This window comes from Pleurodeles waltl, chromosome 8, assembly GCF_031143425.1.
Source record: "Pleurodeles waltl isolate 20211129_DDA chromosome 8, aPleWal1.hap1.20221129, whole genome shotgun sequence".
Taxonomy (NCBI): domain Eukaryota; kingdom Metazoa; phylum Chordata; class Amphibia; order Caudata; family Salamandridae; genus Pleurodeles; species Pleurodeles waltl.
Genome location: NC_090447.1, coordinates 985,581,338 through 985,600,018, shown reverse-complemented (window position 1 = coordinate 985,600,018; position 18,681 = coordinate 985,581,338). Strand labels below are relative to the sequence as shown.

Below are 18,681 nucleotides of genomic sequence, written 5' to 3'. Positions count from 1 at the left end.
GTCTAAGTCCATATCAGTCTGATTCCAGTCATCATTGGCTCGTACCCATCTTCAGACAACTAAACATAAGGACCCACAAGGTGGCAGTCGGAGAATGCCTTAAAGCGGAATCAAGCCAACTAACAGCAAGATTTATAAAATGTATAACAGCTACCTCATCTCTCCTGAGTTTGGCGTCAATGGGGGGCGTAGTAAGGCCCCTCTACTGGAGACTCCAGTTATATAGTCTACCCCTTTCCTTATCTCACTTCTGGGGATTGAAGGCCAAGGACCCTATCTTCACCCTCACTGATATCACATTGAACTGATGTGGCCAATTAGTACTGGAATGAAAAACGAAGGCCTGGATAGACCATTGTATGCTGAAGTTGTCACAGGAGAGCCGTGGGGGTTCCCTTTTGGCTATGTTGAGTCCGGTTCCACATTACACTTGCATCTAGTCAGGGAGAAGACTTTTTTCTTTTTTTTGTAAGGTGGTTTCAGATCGCTCTGCACCTGCACTTGAGAGCTAAGCAGAGATCTTCCATTTGAGAGATATTTGGCGCAGCAGCCTTGACTACAAATGGTTGCAGCAGAATTTGCTGCTGACAGCATTCAAGTTCACTATCACCTTTGATCTTATAACTCCGAATCCATAGTGGTATTCTCCTGTGATCATATAGCTAATATGTATAACAATTCCGGAGTACTCGGCAGGTTTCTGATGGGGCATGCATTTGATTGTTTCTGCACCTTCGCAATGAGTGTACTCTTTCTAAATGTTCTGCACTGCGCAAAGGCCTCTTAACCCGGCAGGGGGGCTCAAACCAGATAACGGCAAGCATTTGCGCTTTAGTCTCTAAGTGGGTCCCCCCATCATGCAACTTATTTTGTACAGTAGCCTCGACCTCTGGCGCGCTTACCGGAACTTTGCACCACAGAGCATGGCACCAAATCACTTTGCCACTTTACTTCACTTATGGTATAAAGCCATGCCCACATAGCTAATTGTAAAACTACTTTTGGTAAACAGAACATCAGGTCTTACTACTCCTGCACCGGGGCGTAGGCTAGACGTGGGCAAGCACTGGCACTTATTTTTCCTGGTCTCGGTGTTGCCCGCTCTCTATCTGTTGGGCTTTATATGTTTTGAACTTTTTTTTTCAGCATAACTAAGTTTCGAAATGAAAACAAGAGGCCTTAAGAATCCTGCGTGGGGGGTTAGGTTAGATCCTGGTAAGCATCAGCACTTTACCCCTTTGAGTTTGGTGTGTGTGTTTTTTTGTCAAGGTTTTTCCTACTTAAACCGTGTCCTTGGAGTGTGTTTTTAATCGAATTGATTTGATTCTAGGAATGTTACGTTTGTTTGCAGAAACTGTTTTTATCGTTAACTGAACTTGTATATATCTTTTAATAATTAGTTTAGTATGAATGCTCATTTGTCTAATGAATGTGTTGTTTGCAATGATTTTAATTAATCGTGCAAATAATGAATAAAATCTAAAAAATCTAAATCTTATCAGAGACAGTCATTCTCAATCTCAGTAGTTGACTGTACGTAAGTTTAAAATTGTCTTTGATAAATTTCACCTGTCTCAATTGGGCAGCATCAAACTACTTTATCAGCTTTGGGAAATGCGATTTAATTTCACTATTGTTCAGTGTCATGTGGTGGATCCCCTCACCAATCAACTTAACCATCTACATCATAACGTCATGAAAACCCTACATGTGTGCACTTTGCTAGTGTGAGCAGATGCACGGGATCGAGCAAGGACGCCCTCTCGCCACCCCTGCCAGTGTTGTAACCGGGCATTGGGTTCATGCAAGACACCTAAGAAGAATATCTTGAGCTGCCTACTGGATGTAGTACCAGAACAAGACTGCCAATTGTAATGCATCACTTCTGTAGAAATTAGAAACCTATCCCTACAGTCCGTATTAGTGTGGCTTTATAGAAACCAAACTTTTCCCACAAACGTGGGACATCAGTTTGACATAACGTGAAGTTCCTTCATCCAGCAGATTAAGGGCCTACACAACATCATTGGCAATATTTAAGCTCAATATGCAGGCTTCAGAGGATTAATTGAAAGGCCACCAATATATTTTTATTAAAATAGTTTAAACTCCATACTGTGGTTTACTGAAAATTGTCTTTTCTCATATCAATGAAGTCCAGCCTAAGCCTTATTGAAATATTAATCCAAGGTATAGATATTCATGAACTAATTCCAACTTCCTATGTTCTATCTATTTTACTCTATAATTACTTCACCAGCCAAATAATCCTGTTTTTGAATGATTTATCTCTAGTTTGTGTTTACCACTTTGCTTTAGATTTATCATGGCTAATATATTCAAATTGTGGCGTAAGAAACTAATTTGTATATTTTCTGAGTTATAAAGTGAGAAGTTTTTTAGAACTTGTATGAAGCTAACTCAATTGACAGATAAATGACAGAACAATGACAAAACTATTCAAGACTATTAAGAAAGAAACGTTTATATACCTTAAACATCACATCAGTGCCACTTTTTCTGAGCTATAATGGCATATTAATGCCAAGGCGATGGGCTTAGCTGCCAGCAAACCCCCTCATAATCAGTGGAGCCCAAGGAGATTTTCAGCGCATAAGGGACAGGCTTAAATGTGGTATTGAACAAGTGTCACGATTAAAATACTCTTTACCACAGAATGATTTGTGTGTGACACACAAATACCTGCATTCTCTGCTCCTCTTCGAGCCAGTGGAGGTCGCTTCGTACCTTTGGCACATGGTCATAATTATGCAGATTTTTTTACTTTCCACATCGCAAGTTTGGAACTCAGTGTAAGATACCTAACTTGTAAGCAGGCAGTCAATTCTGGAGAGAAAGCGCACAGTAGCAAAGGATGCATGCTGGCCCTTCGAAGGAACTGGAGAACCTTTCTGAAAATGCAGGGCAGATGGAACCTGGAATTAATCTAAAGCAAAGGGTCTCCCTGGCCCAAAGTAAGCCACATGGACTTAACTTTGGTAACAGGTGTATGAGAATCCCCATACTCAGGAGCAACAGTGAATTGTCTCTCTGTTCACAGTTTTTCCCCATGACAAGCAGCTCCTTTTTATTAGCAATAGCTTTCAGAAAATTGTTTCAGGAAATCGTGGCCCCTCATTTCTGGATAGTCTCTGGATAAACCCCTATTTTCAGTGTCGACAAGCATGCTTGTCCTGCCTGTTGATAAGCTGAGTGCCATGGATATTTACACTTTTGCCAGTTACATGGATAATTGCACTTTTGCCGGTTACATGGATAATTGCACTTTTGCCAATATGTTTCACTGCAAGCAAACTCCTGTTTCCTTTTGTGTGTTTGCTTTGTGCTCATGGCGGCCATCGGCCCGCTTATGTGTAACTGTTTTTCTTTTCATTTTCAGTTTATATGGCAAGAAAAGCCCGGTTAGGAGTTTACAACGCTAACAGCTTTAGCTCAAGTAAACGCCAGACCCATTGCATTGCAAATGCTTGTTTCAAAAGGGAAGAAACCACAAAATGTACTATTGTTCAGCAACCAAACTGAGGACAGACCAGAGTTACTGCTAGCAATACTTTAAGCAGGAGCCCTTGAAACAGTCAAGACAAGGATCTCTTTTGAGTGTACATTTCACCTGTTGGTACTTAGTTTGAGTGCCATATAATTTTATAATGTTGTCTTTCCTGCATTATAACCTAGTTTCAGCTTACTGACATATATATTTTACAATGCAGCAGGACTCAACAGTTTGCAGCAGCCTTGTGGTAGTTATCGCATCCGCATTAAGGAAGAGCAATTAGTAACCCACTGGGACAGCATAAATTGCACTGCTCAACAGAGACACCAACAATTGCCAATTTTTTAAGACTAAACCCAATGTGCAGTCAAAGAGATTTGACAAGGAGATGCTATAGATTGGCAGTCCCTAAAGGTTTTCTGCTGGTTTGGCTTAGAGCCAGGAATGGAACCACAATAGGCAATGCCATACAACGAACAGAGTAACGCACATGAGACCAGCACTTTCTTTGGATGCCCTGGTGCAACTAGGTTGGCTGGTATAGTGCAAAGGGATAATGCTTAGGTCAGATGCAGCATCAGCCCATGAGTTACAATACCACTGATTAAACATGTATCCAAAGGGGGTGTGCATTGTTCATGTGCCTGAAGCATGAGTATGGAACATTAAACGTGGCTTGATAGTGGATTATTGAGGTCTCTACAATTTTGTGTTTCATTTTCACCTAGCTATCAATCCGCAAAGTAGGGTTCCTTCCCAGGAATAATGATCTAAAGTTGTGGAAAGGAATACAGTCCGTAATAGGCTTTTCAGATATATTTAAGCATATTCATCCATTACTTTGTACTATGTAAATTGTGGTGCTCCTAATATCATGTGTTCACCTGATGTGGCTTTTGATCTAGCTGTGTCACAGGACTCAAACTATACCTTGCTGAAAGACATCTGGGGTTGCTTCTGTTCGAGTTCAGAAAGGAATGACCTAGCTGCTGAGGGTGCAGTGTCCCTTATGGGGCGGGGTGCGGCCAAGTCTGCTTTGCATCTGGCTGGTCCATGTCTGCAATGGGACGATGAGCGAAATGTAAGAACTGGAATGTGGCCAGGGAAGTAAGCAGTGGTTCAGACTGATTCAAGCATTCCTTACACCACTCTTATGCTGTCTAAGACGGCGAAAGGATGCTTTGTTTTCAGATGCACTGAAAATGGAGCAACACAGGACCAGGCCACTGTCTGAATATAGTCATACTTTTATGTATGGCAAAGCAATTATTACGCTTGCATAGGTTTTACATTAGATGGAAAAATGTAACTGCTGCGTCCGATGTTTTGACTCCCAAGATGTATCTGTGAGCCTTAAAATGTAGAAGAAATCAGTCTAAAATGCCTGTTTTAATATATTTCTGTAATCACGCTGATAAACTTCCTTTCTTTATTTTCCTTCAGATCCTAACTAAGAAATAGCTGCCGCTCAAGATGTCTTCTTTTGGTGCGAAAAAATCTCCTGGATATGGTAAGACTATTTTCCTTTTCACTGGTTGAATACATCTGCTACGGAATATAATATAGTTCCCTTTGTGCATTGACTATTCGCATTCTGAATCAATCATCTTAATTATTTGACAACAATCACTGAGCCAAGAGAACAAAGAAATAATGCTACTTCAACACTCATCGTTTCCATTGAACAAATATATTTTTAATGTGTTAATTGATAGAGGACAGTCAGAGTCTGGGACAGCACAAGCAGAACTTGAGGGATGTTACTTGTTTTATGTTACATTAATACTGTGTTATTCTGATTTTTATTATTAATTTAAACAGTGCGTGTTGTCTTATATAGCATTCTCATGTAGCTTACTAATGACTGCCCCTATTACATAGGATAAACGCCTGCCATACATTATAAGGATATTGCAAGTCACGGAGGAGTTCCTTCATAAGGTCATGGAACTCTGAGGTGACTTGCAATATCCATATAATGTACAGCAGGGGGTGCTTTATTCCTTATACTAAAAGGTCACAGTACAACCCTTCCATAAACCACTTAAATCCTTGGTGGGGTGCTTTTTCATATGAAAGAGATACAATGTATGCCACCATGAAGAATACAATTAGAATCCATAGTGCAAATGTAAACACACTAAAAACGTTTAGATATTTGTGGCAAAAAGATGTTAGAATCAGTTTAATACACGTGACATTTTTTAAAACGCTGTAGCTCAGAATGTGAAGAAATTTGCAGGGAGATTATATCTTTCTTATAATAACGTAAAGCTCTCTTTTTCCTTCTTATCACTGTTCTTCTAGAAAAACAGAGTAGAAGATGGAAACGCAGTAACCATAGTGACCTTAGAACTCAACTGTAATAAATTATTACAGTTGAGTGGCTACTTCATTTCTTTATTAGATGCAACTAAGGGTGTCACAAGCCACTTGTACTAAAGAAATTAGAGTCTGGATTTTGTACAATGATTGAAGGCTCCCGTGTATAACACACCAAAAAAATGTATTGACATTTTTGTGAGCATGATAAAGGAAATCAATACAGTGAGCCAGAAGTATTGTGACTGATAGTATCATTTTAAAAGCTGTCATAAAGAAGAGGACGCTATTTGTCAATCACCGATTAGTTTAGGTATTACTATGTGGTGTAGGCCTGACAACTCTGTGCAGCATAGAGATGTCAAGCCACCATCAATTAGGAGAATGGAAAAGCATCAGCTGCCCTTCACTGGTATGATCACATTAGAATTAGTTTATTAAGAAGGCGTCTCAGACAAAAAAATGTTATGTCAGATTAAGTGGAACATATTCGATTTAAAGTGCCAAAGTCCTTAAAGCATGTAGGAGAAGGGGGAAGAAGAGAGAGACAGTACAAGACTGCGCAGAATGAACACACTAGTTATAGCAGTTGGATATGGGGCCAACTTTGAAAATGTAGAAATTAAGGACTGGGCCTGTATCATGGCGAACTGCGCCTGCTCAGTGAAGAGCCAAGAACCTATTTTTTGTGCGTTAGATTTCTAAAGTTCATATATACAACTCGGACTTTCTCTGATTTAGTGCATTAACTTTAGATAGAACAAATCGAAAACAGAGAGTGAAAATCTTTGCTCGCCCTTTTTAACCTCTTCTGTCTCTAACGTTCATGCATTAACTCAGAGAAATGATATGTGTATGAACAGGGGCGTAGCTTGGTCATTAAGATTGGGAGGGGGGGGTGAGTTTCAGATTTTCCCAACAATCAGGCTGACATATAATGTCAAAATACATTACATGACAATCAGAGTGTGTAACAGGGGCATAAGTGGTAGTGGAAAAAGAGAGGGATGCGGATTGGTAGGATAACTAAGAGAGAAAGCACAATATTTTGAAATAACCATCACTTTTTAGGACTTTCAAAACAGAGATGGTGAGAGTGTGTGTGCATTTTTGTCTGTGTGTATGTAAACAGTCCTGGTGAAATCACCCCAAGGACCCTCCCACCTCCCCCCCATAGCTATGCCCCTGTGTATGAACTTAGATGTCTCAGACACAAAAAACATTGAGGCTCGGTCCTGCACTGAGCTGGTGCGCCTGATCATTACGTGACCACTGTGACTATATCAGAGGCATTTGAATCTCTCCAGAAAATAATGAGAGGGCACATGGCAACCATTTCGGAGCAAAAAAACAGTGAAATGTGGTGTGATTGTAGAAGAGAAGTGATGTTATTACCATGAGTATATCTTAATGTCTTTGCAAAGAGCAATAAATACATGAATTACCCTGTGGCAGGGAAAGAGATGCAACTTTTCAAATCCAGGAAGGGCTACATATGTATAGGTAGGACTACAAAATGGTAGTAATAACACAAGGGCTAGACAAGTAAAAAACACCCACATAGGATTGTGGCAATATGCAGTTTCAGAGATATTACTGCACAGACTTCACTTTTTAAACCAACAACAATGAATCCAGTTAACACGTGCCAAATATTGGTGTTTTGTAATAAAGACACAGTAAAAAATAAAGGAATATTTTGTGAGAACAAATTACTCAGTAAAGAAAGGCTTAAGGATGTATTCCAGGGCAAGTTGGAGATGCTGAGCTGGTGTCACTATTTGCTGCATACATCCCATGTGTTTTTATCTATGGTACTTGATTTGTATGCAGCAAAAACACACACTTACGTAGAGACTCCTCAAGCAGTGACAGATCACAATAGCGTGATAAGCTAAACTAAGCTAAATGTTCTGTGTCACATGTCAAGTTGGGCTGCTACTGCCTCTCTTGAACAGAACATGAGAAAAGGCAGTAGAGGTGCATATCAGTGTTGCCTTCCTTTATATTGCACTACATTTGAGATAGCTTGATGAAAATGAAAGCATGTGCAACATGTTGCTTGAAGAGCTGTTGCTAACCTGAACTATCACTCAAGACCGGGACTTCTATTTAATTTTAGTTAAAGTATCAAGACACCAGGACAGAAGTTTAAAAAACTGTGACTCTCTGGGGAAATCCGGGACTACTTGTCACCCCACTCTAAGAGCCCTTGAAGCTATGTCAAAAAATGGTATGCAAAACTATAGTCTACTATACATGTCATGTTCTGAATATCGCCTACAAAAATATCATTCCATTGAGTGTAGATGTTATAAAAATAATTACAATAGGGTAATATTATTTAGAGCTCAATAGTAATGTCTCTGACATTCTGATATTATCTGATGTTTTGGTATTGCCCGTCCGTGGGCACAGTAGAGTAATGGAAGGGCAAGGGCAACCTAAAGTTTAGCATTATGTAGAGTGTTAGTACTAAAAAAAATTGGCAAAATTACGTTTTTTTTGGTCTGGTGTTAGCCAAGACCTTCAGATTTTTTTTTAATTGAATATATAATATATTTACTTACTGGGACATTCCCCGAACCCTCTTCTTCTATTGGTCTTTATAGTGTTATTCACCTTTTTCGTCCACCCATTCTAGCATTCAGTCTAGGACAGTGGGACAGTCCACTTCAGCCACTGGATAACTTCGCTGTGAGCTATAACATTGTTCCATTTCAGAAGGAGTGCAGCAGCCGACAATGTGGTTCCTTCAGTGCCTGGGACTGCTCTGGCAATATGTGCTTTTGAGATCAAATTTTATTTGAGCTTTTAGCCTCTGTTTTCCTTTGGGATTGATATGGGCCTGGCAGTTTCTTCAGAAATAAATTCAGCAAAAAGTATGACAAAACAAAACAAGCAGTGACAAAGCGTAAAGGCCGGCAGCCAATGCCAGACTCATTAACTTTACTGATGCTTGTCAGACTTTTCAACCCTGATATGCTATCAGTTCCTGTGATACTTTGTGATTGTTCCAATTTAGATCAAAGATCATAATGTATATATGAGATAAAATTGCCTCAACAAAAATATTAGGCGTAGATGCAGTCATGTAAGAGCTGGAGACAACACTCCACTAAAGAGTATCCTAATCTTTTATAAGCCTGACTACTATTTTTAGTGTTCTCATTTACAGGTGTGTCAGTACTTTAACTATTCCCCTTTTCACTGGATGCACCCTTAATGTAAATCTGCTGTAGAACAAAACTCTTCCTTCCAAAGGCAGGTTTACTATTGGCTAGGATGCATCAACATTTTGGGTGTTGCCAACTGACAAATACTTAGTTTTGCGTAAAGCCAGAGCATCAGTTAAGCCCTACTTTTCAAAGTCCTCTAGAAATGTGTCATTAATTCAAATAATACTGTGTCAGGAATTCAAATGCCACCAAAGATTGCATTGTGTTTAAATTATAACTTCCAGTTTTGAAGTCTTGGCTCAACTGGAAGAAGTCAATGTTTTATTCTTTAGTGTCTCATAGAGTCACTTCCTCCACATCTTGTGAGGGAATTATGACTTCTGCAAACCCCCTTAGCTCCTCTTCCTCCATTTAACCCTCAGATTTGAAAAATAAATCAGGAGGATGCAGTCAGGCACCTCCAGCTAGTGCCTTGTTAGGTTGAGGGTGCAAGTGCTTTGACCTATTGAAAGTCTTTTGGGCTTTTAACTACGCCCTCCGCACGCCCATCACTTTCACTCGTTCCTTTGGCTTGCCTTTCAAAAATTCTTTGTTATCATTGACAAATGCTTTATGTTTGTCCCTCCTTGAGGCGGTTATGTTACCGCCTTGGACACCAATCCTGTTGCATGGATAATTGCACATTTGCTGATACGTTTGAATGCGAGCAAACTTCTTTTTCCTCTTGTGTCTCTCCTTCGCGCTCATGCTGATGGAGGCCATGGTGCTTTAAAATGGGCTCGCTTACGTCAACTGTTTTAAGTTTCATTTTCAATTTATGCAGCAAGATACGACAAGTTAGAAATTTACAATGCCAATAGCTCTAACTCGAGCAAACGTGACCCTTTGCATTGCGAATACTTGTTTTTGAGCCTTGCCTTCCAGACAGCTTTTAGCTGCCTGTAGGCAAAAACCTCTTGTGGACCATACCAAAAACGTACATTGGGCTGCCCATTGCTTACTATTGGTTGACTTTACTGTCACTCCTATGAACTTACTTCTTATTTGGTAGCTTGCTTTCCTCTACTTATGTGTATCCATCTCCTGGAACAACCATCCTTTTGAATTAGCTGACTTGTATCCTTCTACTGTTCATATTTACTTTTTTTTCTTTTTCTCTAAGTTTTCTATGAGATGGCATATGTTTTTCAGCTCTCTCTTGTGTGCTTTACTCCCCTCCCCGATACCAGCCCACTCGATACTCAATGTCTCTCTCTCTCTCATCCCCCTCTTGTGCTCTGCCTTGTGGGCTGCTATTACTGTAATACCCGCTCTTTCGTCTCACCACTTGCTCTCTCCCTTGTGTGGTGCTGTTCTGGTTTGTAGCGCTCCTTCTTCCATCCTTCTCCCACCACCTTGACTTATTTATTTTTATTTAATGCCCCAGACGCTTCCTACAGCTCTTCTCCACCTGCTCCCCCAACCCATTTCACTGTTGTTTTCTCACGCCTTGTGTTGTTTTTTTACACTTTTGGGAGGGGCTGGCAGCTCCCAATTGCTGCTAAGTTGTTCCATTTTCAGAACTGAGTTTTTGTGCAAGTGGATATGTGTTTTGGTTACCTGCACAAAGTGGCATTTACCATCTTAGATTTGTAAATGAAACAAGAAATTGAATGGCCACCACATGATTCAGCATGGGCATGCACACATGGTAATGCATGTCTGTGCACTTGTCATATGCTTGTGCTCGCTTACTGAATGACGTGGGTATCAGTAGTGTCATGATGCAAAAGCACATGCATGCAACCTGTTAGAACATCACATCGACGCTGCACAGCACCAGCAAAATATATTCATAGCAAGAAGTTCATAAAGGTGAGACCACTTGGCTTTGCCAATGCTTGTTTTGTCACGGAATACATTTATTCCTAAAATATTAGACATGAACTAAAAAGTGAAATGTCTTCCAAAACGTTAACAGTATAATTCTAAGACTTTTTTTCTCCGCAAAAGGTCATGAATGCTGTACACAAAACAGTGGTAATTCACTCATTTAATGTGAGTATGAGGTGTCCATCAAATCGTTAAATAAACAAAATATGTGGCCAACTCTTCCTGCACCATCATCTTCATTTTAACTTTCATAGTGAGTAGCTGGATTTCTCAATGATGACCGAGTAAGAATTCAAAATGGCAATTTTTTCATTTGAGTATCACACTGTACATTTAATGTAGGCCTACGTTTCACGGGTAGGGAGTATCATCATTTAGCATCTCGATTGGTGAAAACGAGAAAGTTGAATGAATGAGTGTTTTGTGCGGATATTGATAAACAAAGAAAACAACAGAAAGGCAGATTTGAACGAAGTCCTCAGAAAATATAACTTTCTTCTGTGTCTGTCGGTGATATTATTGACTGCCTAGATTGAAGAATTAGTATTTAATCACTCATCACAGTATGGAGCTTTGACAAACACTGTTTTCGATTTGGGCTATCCAAATTCCAAGTGAGGTATCCTCCCTTCCTAAGCAAGGGACACTCAACTTTAGCAGGTTGCACAAAACAACATAACACGCATTGTCCATCTGTCTTGGCAATTACTGGCGTTGATGCTAGATCAGTGTCTATTTTATTCGACAAGCTGTGTTGTGTTACAGTGCGGTAGGCAAAGTGAGCAGTATGCGATATTTTATGCAGAGGATGGATGCGACAGTATTCCGCTTGTGGGCTCAAGTCACCATGAACCTATTAAATACAGTGTGCCTTGTCCCATGCTGTGGTCACATTTTTAGGGTCGAGCCTGCGTCGCATGCGTTTGCGCATGCGTTTCGCTTGCGAGATGCTTTAGGAGTTAGAAAAGGGCTTGGAGCCCCGTCCATGTCACGTCAGTGTCTTTCATTGGTTCATGGGCTTGCCTGTTAAAATCTGCTTGCTTTCATTAGTGGAAGGCATGCATACGTCATGCCTTTTCCGGTGGTTAGCCCTCCTCGAGCGCAGCGACCAAGTACTGACAACATGCGAGGCTCGCTGTTTCCAGTCAGGTTTGTGGACTACTTTTTATCTTTTGTTCGCAGCGCGATGTCGCTGGACAGAAGTCAAGCGCTTTGCATAACATCAACCCTGTTACATAGTTAATTGCACTTTTGCCGGTTACGTAGATAATTGCACTTTTGCCGATAGGTTTCACTAAGAGTGAACTGTAGCAGCGAGATCGCGCTGTTTTTTTCCATTCAATGAGGCAAGAAAAATCCGGTTGGGAGTTTACAACTGCTAATAGCTGTAACTCGGAGAAATGCGAGACCCTATTGCATTGCAAATGCTTGTTATTCTTTTTTTATGTTTCATTACCCAGTCATAGAATTGCAGTATTTAGCCCATTGATTGGTGTTTTAAATAATGCGGCTAGGTGAAATTTGGCTGCAAACTTTGAGAGAGAGGTCATAATCTTGATGGGAACTGAGACTGGCCTCCAACATCGCCCACATAGAAGGATACACAGAGGTAAGAAGGTTTCAATGAAGTAAGCCTGGCTCCCCTTTGTTAGATTGCCCTGAGCAGCAAGGCAGTTATCGGAGATAATGTGTGCGGTGTTAGGTGCAACACACCAACAAAACTCCAAAGGAACAAAATTAAGGGAGCCATATTCAGTGTGATACAGAAGCTGCCAAGGGCTTGACTCAGCCAGCCCCATAGCAGCTCACACCCAAAGCAGAGGTTTTATTGGAATGGTGATTTGTGCATGAGGCCATTACTACATTTTGTAGCTTGGGCCACCAAGACTTATACAGAGGACCAAGGTAGGATAATCTGTGATGAAAGTCCTGCCCTAATTAGAGTAAGCCTTCTGCCATTCTTAAAACGGTGGTAGTGTGACGTATGGGCCACTGGCTAAGTGTTTCCCACAGAGGAGCCAGCCGGGGCAGAGCCATTAGAAACAGGCACCTTCCCTCACGCTAAATAGGGTGGTGGAACCATGAGAATGGTGGAACAGGACGTTTGCCATTTTAAAGTGAATGTCTTGTTCTGTGACACTCTAAATGAGGGTCCGTTGTAAAAATATAAATGTTTAACAAGAAATATAAAACAAAAGTAGTGAAAATTGGACAGAGTTGAAACGTTAAGCAAAGAGGGAAACCCTTCATTGAAAACAAACTTATACATAACTGGATTCATAATCAATGGATGGTAAAAAATAATTAATAATGTAAGATTGTCTATTGGAGGTCACACCAGGACCTAAGTAGCTATACATGCTGACCTACAAAAGCATGTGGGCAGATTAAAGTTGATGATAGGGTGTGATCAAGATTTCCATCTCTGAACTTAGAACAATTTTGAAGGAATGACATGTCAAGTAGGATCACCTTGGAGACACTGAGGGTTCAGATCAACTTGGCCAAAGACCTCTGACAAACAAAGAAGGTCAATACTTCGTTGGATAGACGCCCCTAGATCACCTCTTCTACAAGAAACTGCTTCTATGGACCTACCTTTGGTTCCAAAAATAGGAGACATGCTCTGATAGTGCAGGCATGTTTTTCTGGGCCTTTCAAGCAGTTTATCATGTTGGGTCATTCTGGACAGGTGCTAACGAGCTCAGTCTTATAGGAACTAGCTGCAGGGCTCCACTCTGCAACGAGTGCAGGATTTATTTGCACTGCCAGTGACACATCAGGAAAACTATACTTCTAACACTGGGGCAGCAGCATCTTCTTACAATGAATCTTCTCAAAGATCCATATGTAGTAAATAATGTTCTTAGCTTTGCAGGCGGTGAATCTTCCTTCGTTCTTGTTCTTTGCTAGCTCTGAAGGTTGATGATATGGAGCTTGGCATTTGAAATGCCATTTCTACTATGCCATAGGTGAGTGTCCCCGAATTAATCCATAGAAAGAAGGCACAGTCCCTTCTCTTCCTCCGTGCCTACACTATGAGCTTTTCATGCCCTGGGAAACTGACGTTTGGCAATATGAAGTAATTAGAACAGTTTCTTTAATAAGTACATTTTCATTAACACGTTTGCCTGCAACATGCCTTGAGAATCTAGTGGCCAAAAAGGCACAGGATCTGGAATAACCCATATCCCCTGTTTTTAGTCCCTCCCTCAGATGAGAATAAAGGCGTACTGTGAGTCAGGGACTCTTCCTACCCACCATATTCACACGCTCAGTAACAGCATGGTTCGCCTGGTCATGACACCTAGGCCAGGTTAACTTGCCTAACCTCCCGCCTTTTTTACTCGGGGAAAGAAATGCAGCACTGCATCATGCAATAGTAAAGTGAAAGATAATCTGACAGTGACAATAATACATCAGAATATGTTGACAGGTCATGAGAATACTGATTTACTGACATGCAGTGCTTAAAATAAAAAAATAAAAATGCCAGCGCTAACAAATTCTTAGTACCTGTTTGCGATTGAGAAGTCCAGGCATTCTCCCATAAAAACTATTGCACCCCTGATGAGAAGTGCTAGTACTTCCCCTTTTAGAGGAAGTAATTGCAGGTCTTGGTTATTGGCAGCACCTGCCCATTTAAAGCACTGACAAAGTGAAAAAATATTTTTTTTAAAAAGAGCCACGATTTCTTTTCAATAACATTCAGTAACAGTAAACCAACACGCTGACCTCTGGCTCATCTTCCATTAAGGAAGTGTGGTTCCTTTCGTTTAACACCTCTAATTTTAATCAAAATTGGGTATGATGGACCTCATGCGGAGAAGCTTAACTGTCGTCCACTTTGTGAGTGAGTGAGTGAATGAGTGAGAGCTCACTATAGAAAAAACAGTTGCTTGTCAAAATGTCCATTCATCAATTTTATGCTTGAATTTTGTATTTTCCTGCCGGGGTTAAGGTCAAATTAGAAAGCACATCCCTTTCCTACCACAACATTTTATTTTAGAATCGGAAATCAAATTATGTATACACAAAACAGAGCATCAAGATTAGAGCAATAGAGGAATTAACACGTATCTGAAAAGGTTGCTTTATTTTTCACAGACACATTGCAGCTTTTGGTTGAAATGGGAGTTGTTTTGGTACGAGTATTTAAAACGAAGTGTGTCATTCTGATTCTCTTTAATAACAGAAGCCAAGAGCTCAACCCTGGGGTCACGGAGAACATTACTACAGGACAACAGCTGGATAAAGAACAGGCCGGAAGAGGAAATGTAAGTGCACCCTCTCCTGTTACACGCTCTAACAAATGAATACAGGTTGAATCCTTGAGACGTCCTTCAGGTCAAAAAAGCCCTTATTTAATTCCATGGAATACAAATATATCTCATTAATATTCATTGCGGAAATCCCCACAGGATAGGGAATATGAGGGCAAACAAAGAGGACCTATGCTCTAACGCCATTGGCTGCATGGGGACACGTGACAGCTTCACGTCCCTTAACAGGACCAATGCTGCCCTATCTCCTTGTTGGAGAAGCCGTCAGCACTCATATAGCGGCACTGGCACATCACTCAAGCTCTTTTCGTGGAAACCTGTACTTTGGCACAATTATTTGTTCATTGTGAAACTTCACATTTTCTGGCTAACCAGCAGGCTTTATATTTGCACACATTTTATAAAATTGAGAGAGATGGAGTAAGCACCTGTTGCTTATGTACAGAGTCCTGGGCGAGCGCCAGTGATTTGAGCAGGTGACTGCGACGGTCCCTCATCCTGAGTCAAGGGGCCAGATGTAGCAAAATTGTAAATTGCGACTTGCAATTTGTGAGTCCTTCCGACTCGCAAATTGCAAGTCGCAATTTGCAATGCAGAACGGTGTCTCAGACACCGTCTGCGAGTCGGTATGGGGTCGCAAAGACGCACCTCATTAATATTAATGAGGTGGGTCGCAAATTGCGGCCCCATACCGACTATGGGAACTCGCAAACATGGAGGCCTGCTGTAGTCAGCAGACCTCCATGTTCGTGACTGCTTTTAAATAAAGCAGTTTTTTTTTTTTTTAAATGTAGCCCGTTTTCCTTAAAGGAAAACGAGCTGCACTTAAAAAAAAATCCGAAACCTTTAGTTTCGGTATTTTTTCAGGGCAGGTAGTGGTCCCTAGGACCACTACCTACCCTGAAAAAATAATTTGTGGTCCATTCACAAAGGGGAAGGGGTCCCATGGGGACCCCTTCCAATTTACGAGTGAGTTACCAAGTGGATGGTAACTGCGACACCATTTGCGACCGCATATGCGGTCGCAAATGGTATTGCATACCACTGCGAATCGCAAATAGGAAGGGAACACCCCTTCCTATTTACGATTCGGAAATGCATTTTGCGAGTAGGTCCCGACTCGCAAAATGCATTTCTGCATAGGAAAATGCGATTTGCGACTAGCAAACGGCAGTTTTTGCCGTTTGCGACTCGCAAATCCTTTCCTACATCTGGCCCAATATGTCTGGCCCAGTGCTGGGTTAGCAGGCTTGTCTGCTTGCACGTGTTAACCTCCTATTGTTTTTGAGTGGATTGGATGCTTTGAAAAATAAGAATTTCTCACTGTATAAAAAATTATGCATCAATATTCATGCAGTGATTATTTTATTTACAACCTGAATATTTTAATTCAAAGTTAATTTGCATAGAACAGGAAGCCTCTCGGGAAGTTGGTGCACAGCAGGAAATGCGAGCTTGTTTACTGCAAAGAAAACTAGTTATTTTGACTTAGATGCCGCACTTTTATTACTCATTAGGTTTCTTTTGTAGATTAAAATTAGATAAGAAATTTGAGAATGCATTTTAAGATGGCAGTAATTTTAAAATGGAATAAAAACCCGATCACGAGGGAAAAGCCCATCTGTTGTGCTTCCCTCATTACATTATTTTTAGTCACTGCTCATAATTAATTTAAACCCAAAGAAATATGGTACCCCTGGGGATGTTCTTTGCCTGTGCATCTCCTATTTAACGCCATAAATTGAGTTTCTATTTTTTTCAACATCTGAAATACATTTCTGCAGTGAAAATTTGCCTCGGCTTTCACAATCGTAAATGATGCCTGTTTATTATTTACAGCAAAGGCTAATGGGTACAGATGATATAAAAGACGTAACTTAAAACAATAAAGAAAGAGAAGAGATCGCATATGATGATTCCCAATCCCATTTACTACAATAAAATACAGATTTTCGCGTTGCTACATTAAAGAGAACTATGTGTAGACGGCGATGCCTAAATAAAAGAACACTTTTTTTGCAGTTTTTACATAGCAAACTCGACCTTAGGATATTGGAGAGTTTTGCATGAGCACCAGTTACTTTACTCAAGGTCACATTCATGTTTTTAGGCACTGTGAAATTAAGTGACAACTCTGGCTGCAACAGCACATCTTCTTCCCATGTTTGTGTTAAAACACACGTCGTTTTTGTTGCACTTTCCTGTGTGGAAAACACGTTTTGTGGCCCATCACGTGCTGTAGCATGAAAATATCATCAGCAACCACCTCTCACTGTTGTCGAGCTTTTCTATCTGCAGGTCATGTACTACCTTGGAAAATTTGCTAGTTCAGTGTATGTACTTTGGAGAGTGACTATGTCTTAAAATCAGGCGCACATCTCTGCGGCCCTAGAGCGCAGACTGATGATGCAGACCCATGGCTTTAGCAACCAGTGTTGGGACAGTGTTGCAGCAATGAGATCACTACTGTCAAATCCTTCTTAGGTAACTCAGTTTGCTACTGTTAATTATCACTTGTATAGCTCACAATCTGCAGTGCCTTTCAGTCATTCGAGGTTTGGCTTTCCAAAGTTTCAGTCTCAGACGGGGTCAGATTTGGTTTATTATAAAAGTACCTGTTGTATCAGCAGCATCAGTACTTAAAATGGATGCACAGAGGTGCAAGCAGGGCCGGACTAGGAACCCAAAGCAGCCCTGATAAATGTTGTCAGACCAGCCTCTATAGGGTGCATAGCTAGCATGCCTGGCCGCTAGAATGGGGTTTTGGGGGCGTTTCCCAAGAAAACGTGGGAAAAAATGCCAAAAACGGTTCATTCTACAACACATTTTTCATTATATAATCAATTGTATTTGTTTGTAAAGCGCACTAAATGATGACTTTACAGTACACTAGGATATGCCAATCTTTAATGGGGTTGCCAGTGGTGTAACAAAACTTGAGGGGGGCCCCTTGCAAACAACATAGAAGGGCCCTCCTCCAGATTCACTCAAAAGCTCCCCGGCTAGGGTGCTACTCTGAGGGGGCCCCTTGGAGCTCAGCCCTCCCCCACACTGCAGGGCTTCTGTGGGCCTTTGTTATGCCACTGCCCTTCAATGATTCAATCACCCTTTGACAGTGCCTCTCATCTCTCCATAGCCTCTCTTTCACATGTGTTTCATTTGTTGTATAGCACCTCTCTCACCAGGGAGGGGTGTTGGAGCACTTTATATCACACACATACAAACAATTAATCATATGTGTGCAGCGGTGGCTCTACGGGCAAAAGGATGGATGGGGATGTGTGGAGACATTTTATTTAAAAAAAAAAGTAACTAATCCCGTCGCTGCGGCCTCGCTCCTCTGCTCTTCTTCTGGTGTCCCAGCATTCACTGGGACACCAGCACAGGCTCCCCAGCAATCCTGGCACTGCTTTCATGCTAAACCTAGCATGAGAGCAGCACCAAGATTAGTCGGAGCGGCTTGTTCTGCTTCTCAGACAGTGCATTGGAGCCTGTGCAGTTTTTCCAACCT

The 18,681-nt window shown here is 41.0% G+C and overlaps 1 protein-coding gene across 7 annotated transcripts in view; it reads left to right on the top strand.

Annotated features, from left to right (window-relative positions):
• The window catches only part of SCEL (sciellin), a 463,522-nt gene that overhangs the window by 42,996 nt on the left and 401,845 nt on the right, over positions 1-18,681 (top strand). For all 7 annotated transcript variants that reach the window (XM_069205234.1, XM_069205233.1, XM_069205232.1 and 4 more), the window contains exons 2-3: positions 4,958-5,024; positions 15,083-15,164. In XM_069205234.1, coding sequence (XP_069061335.1) covers positions 4,988-5,024; positions 15,083-15,164 — 119 coding nt within the window. In that variant the 5' untranslated portion in view covers positions 4,958-4,987. The remainder of the gene's footprint in view (positions 1-4,957; positions 5,025-15,082; positions 15,165-18,681) is intronic.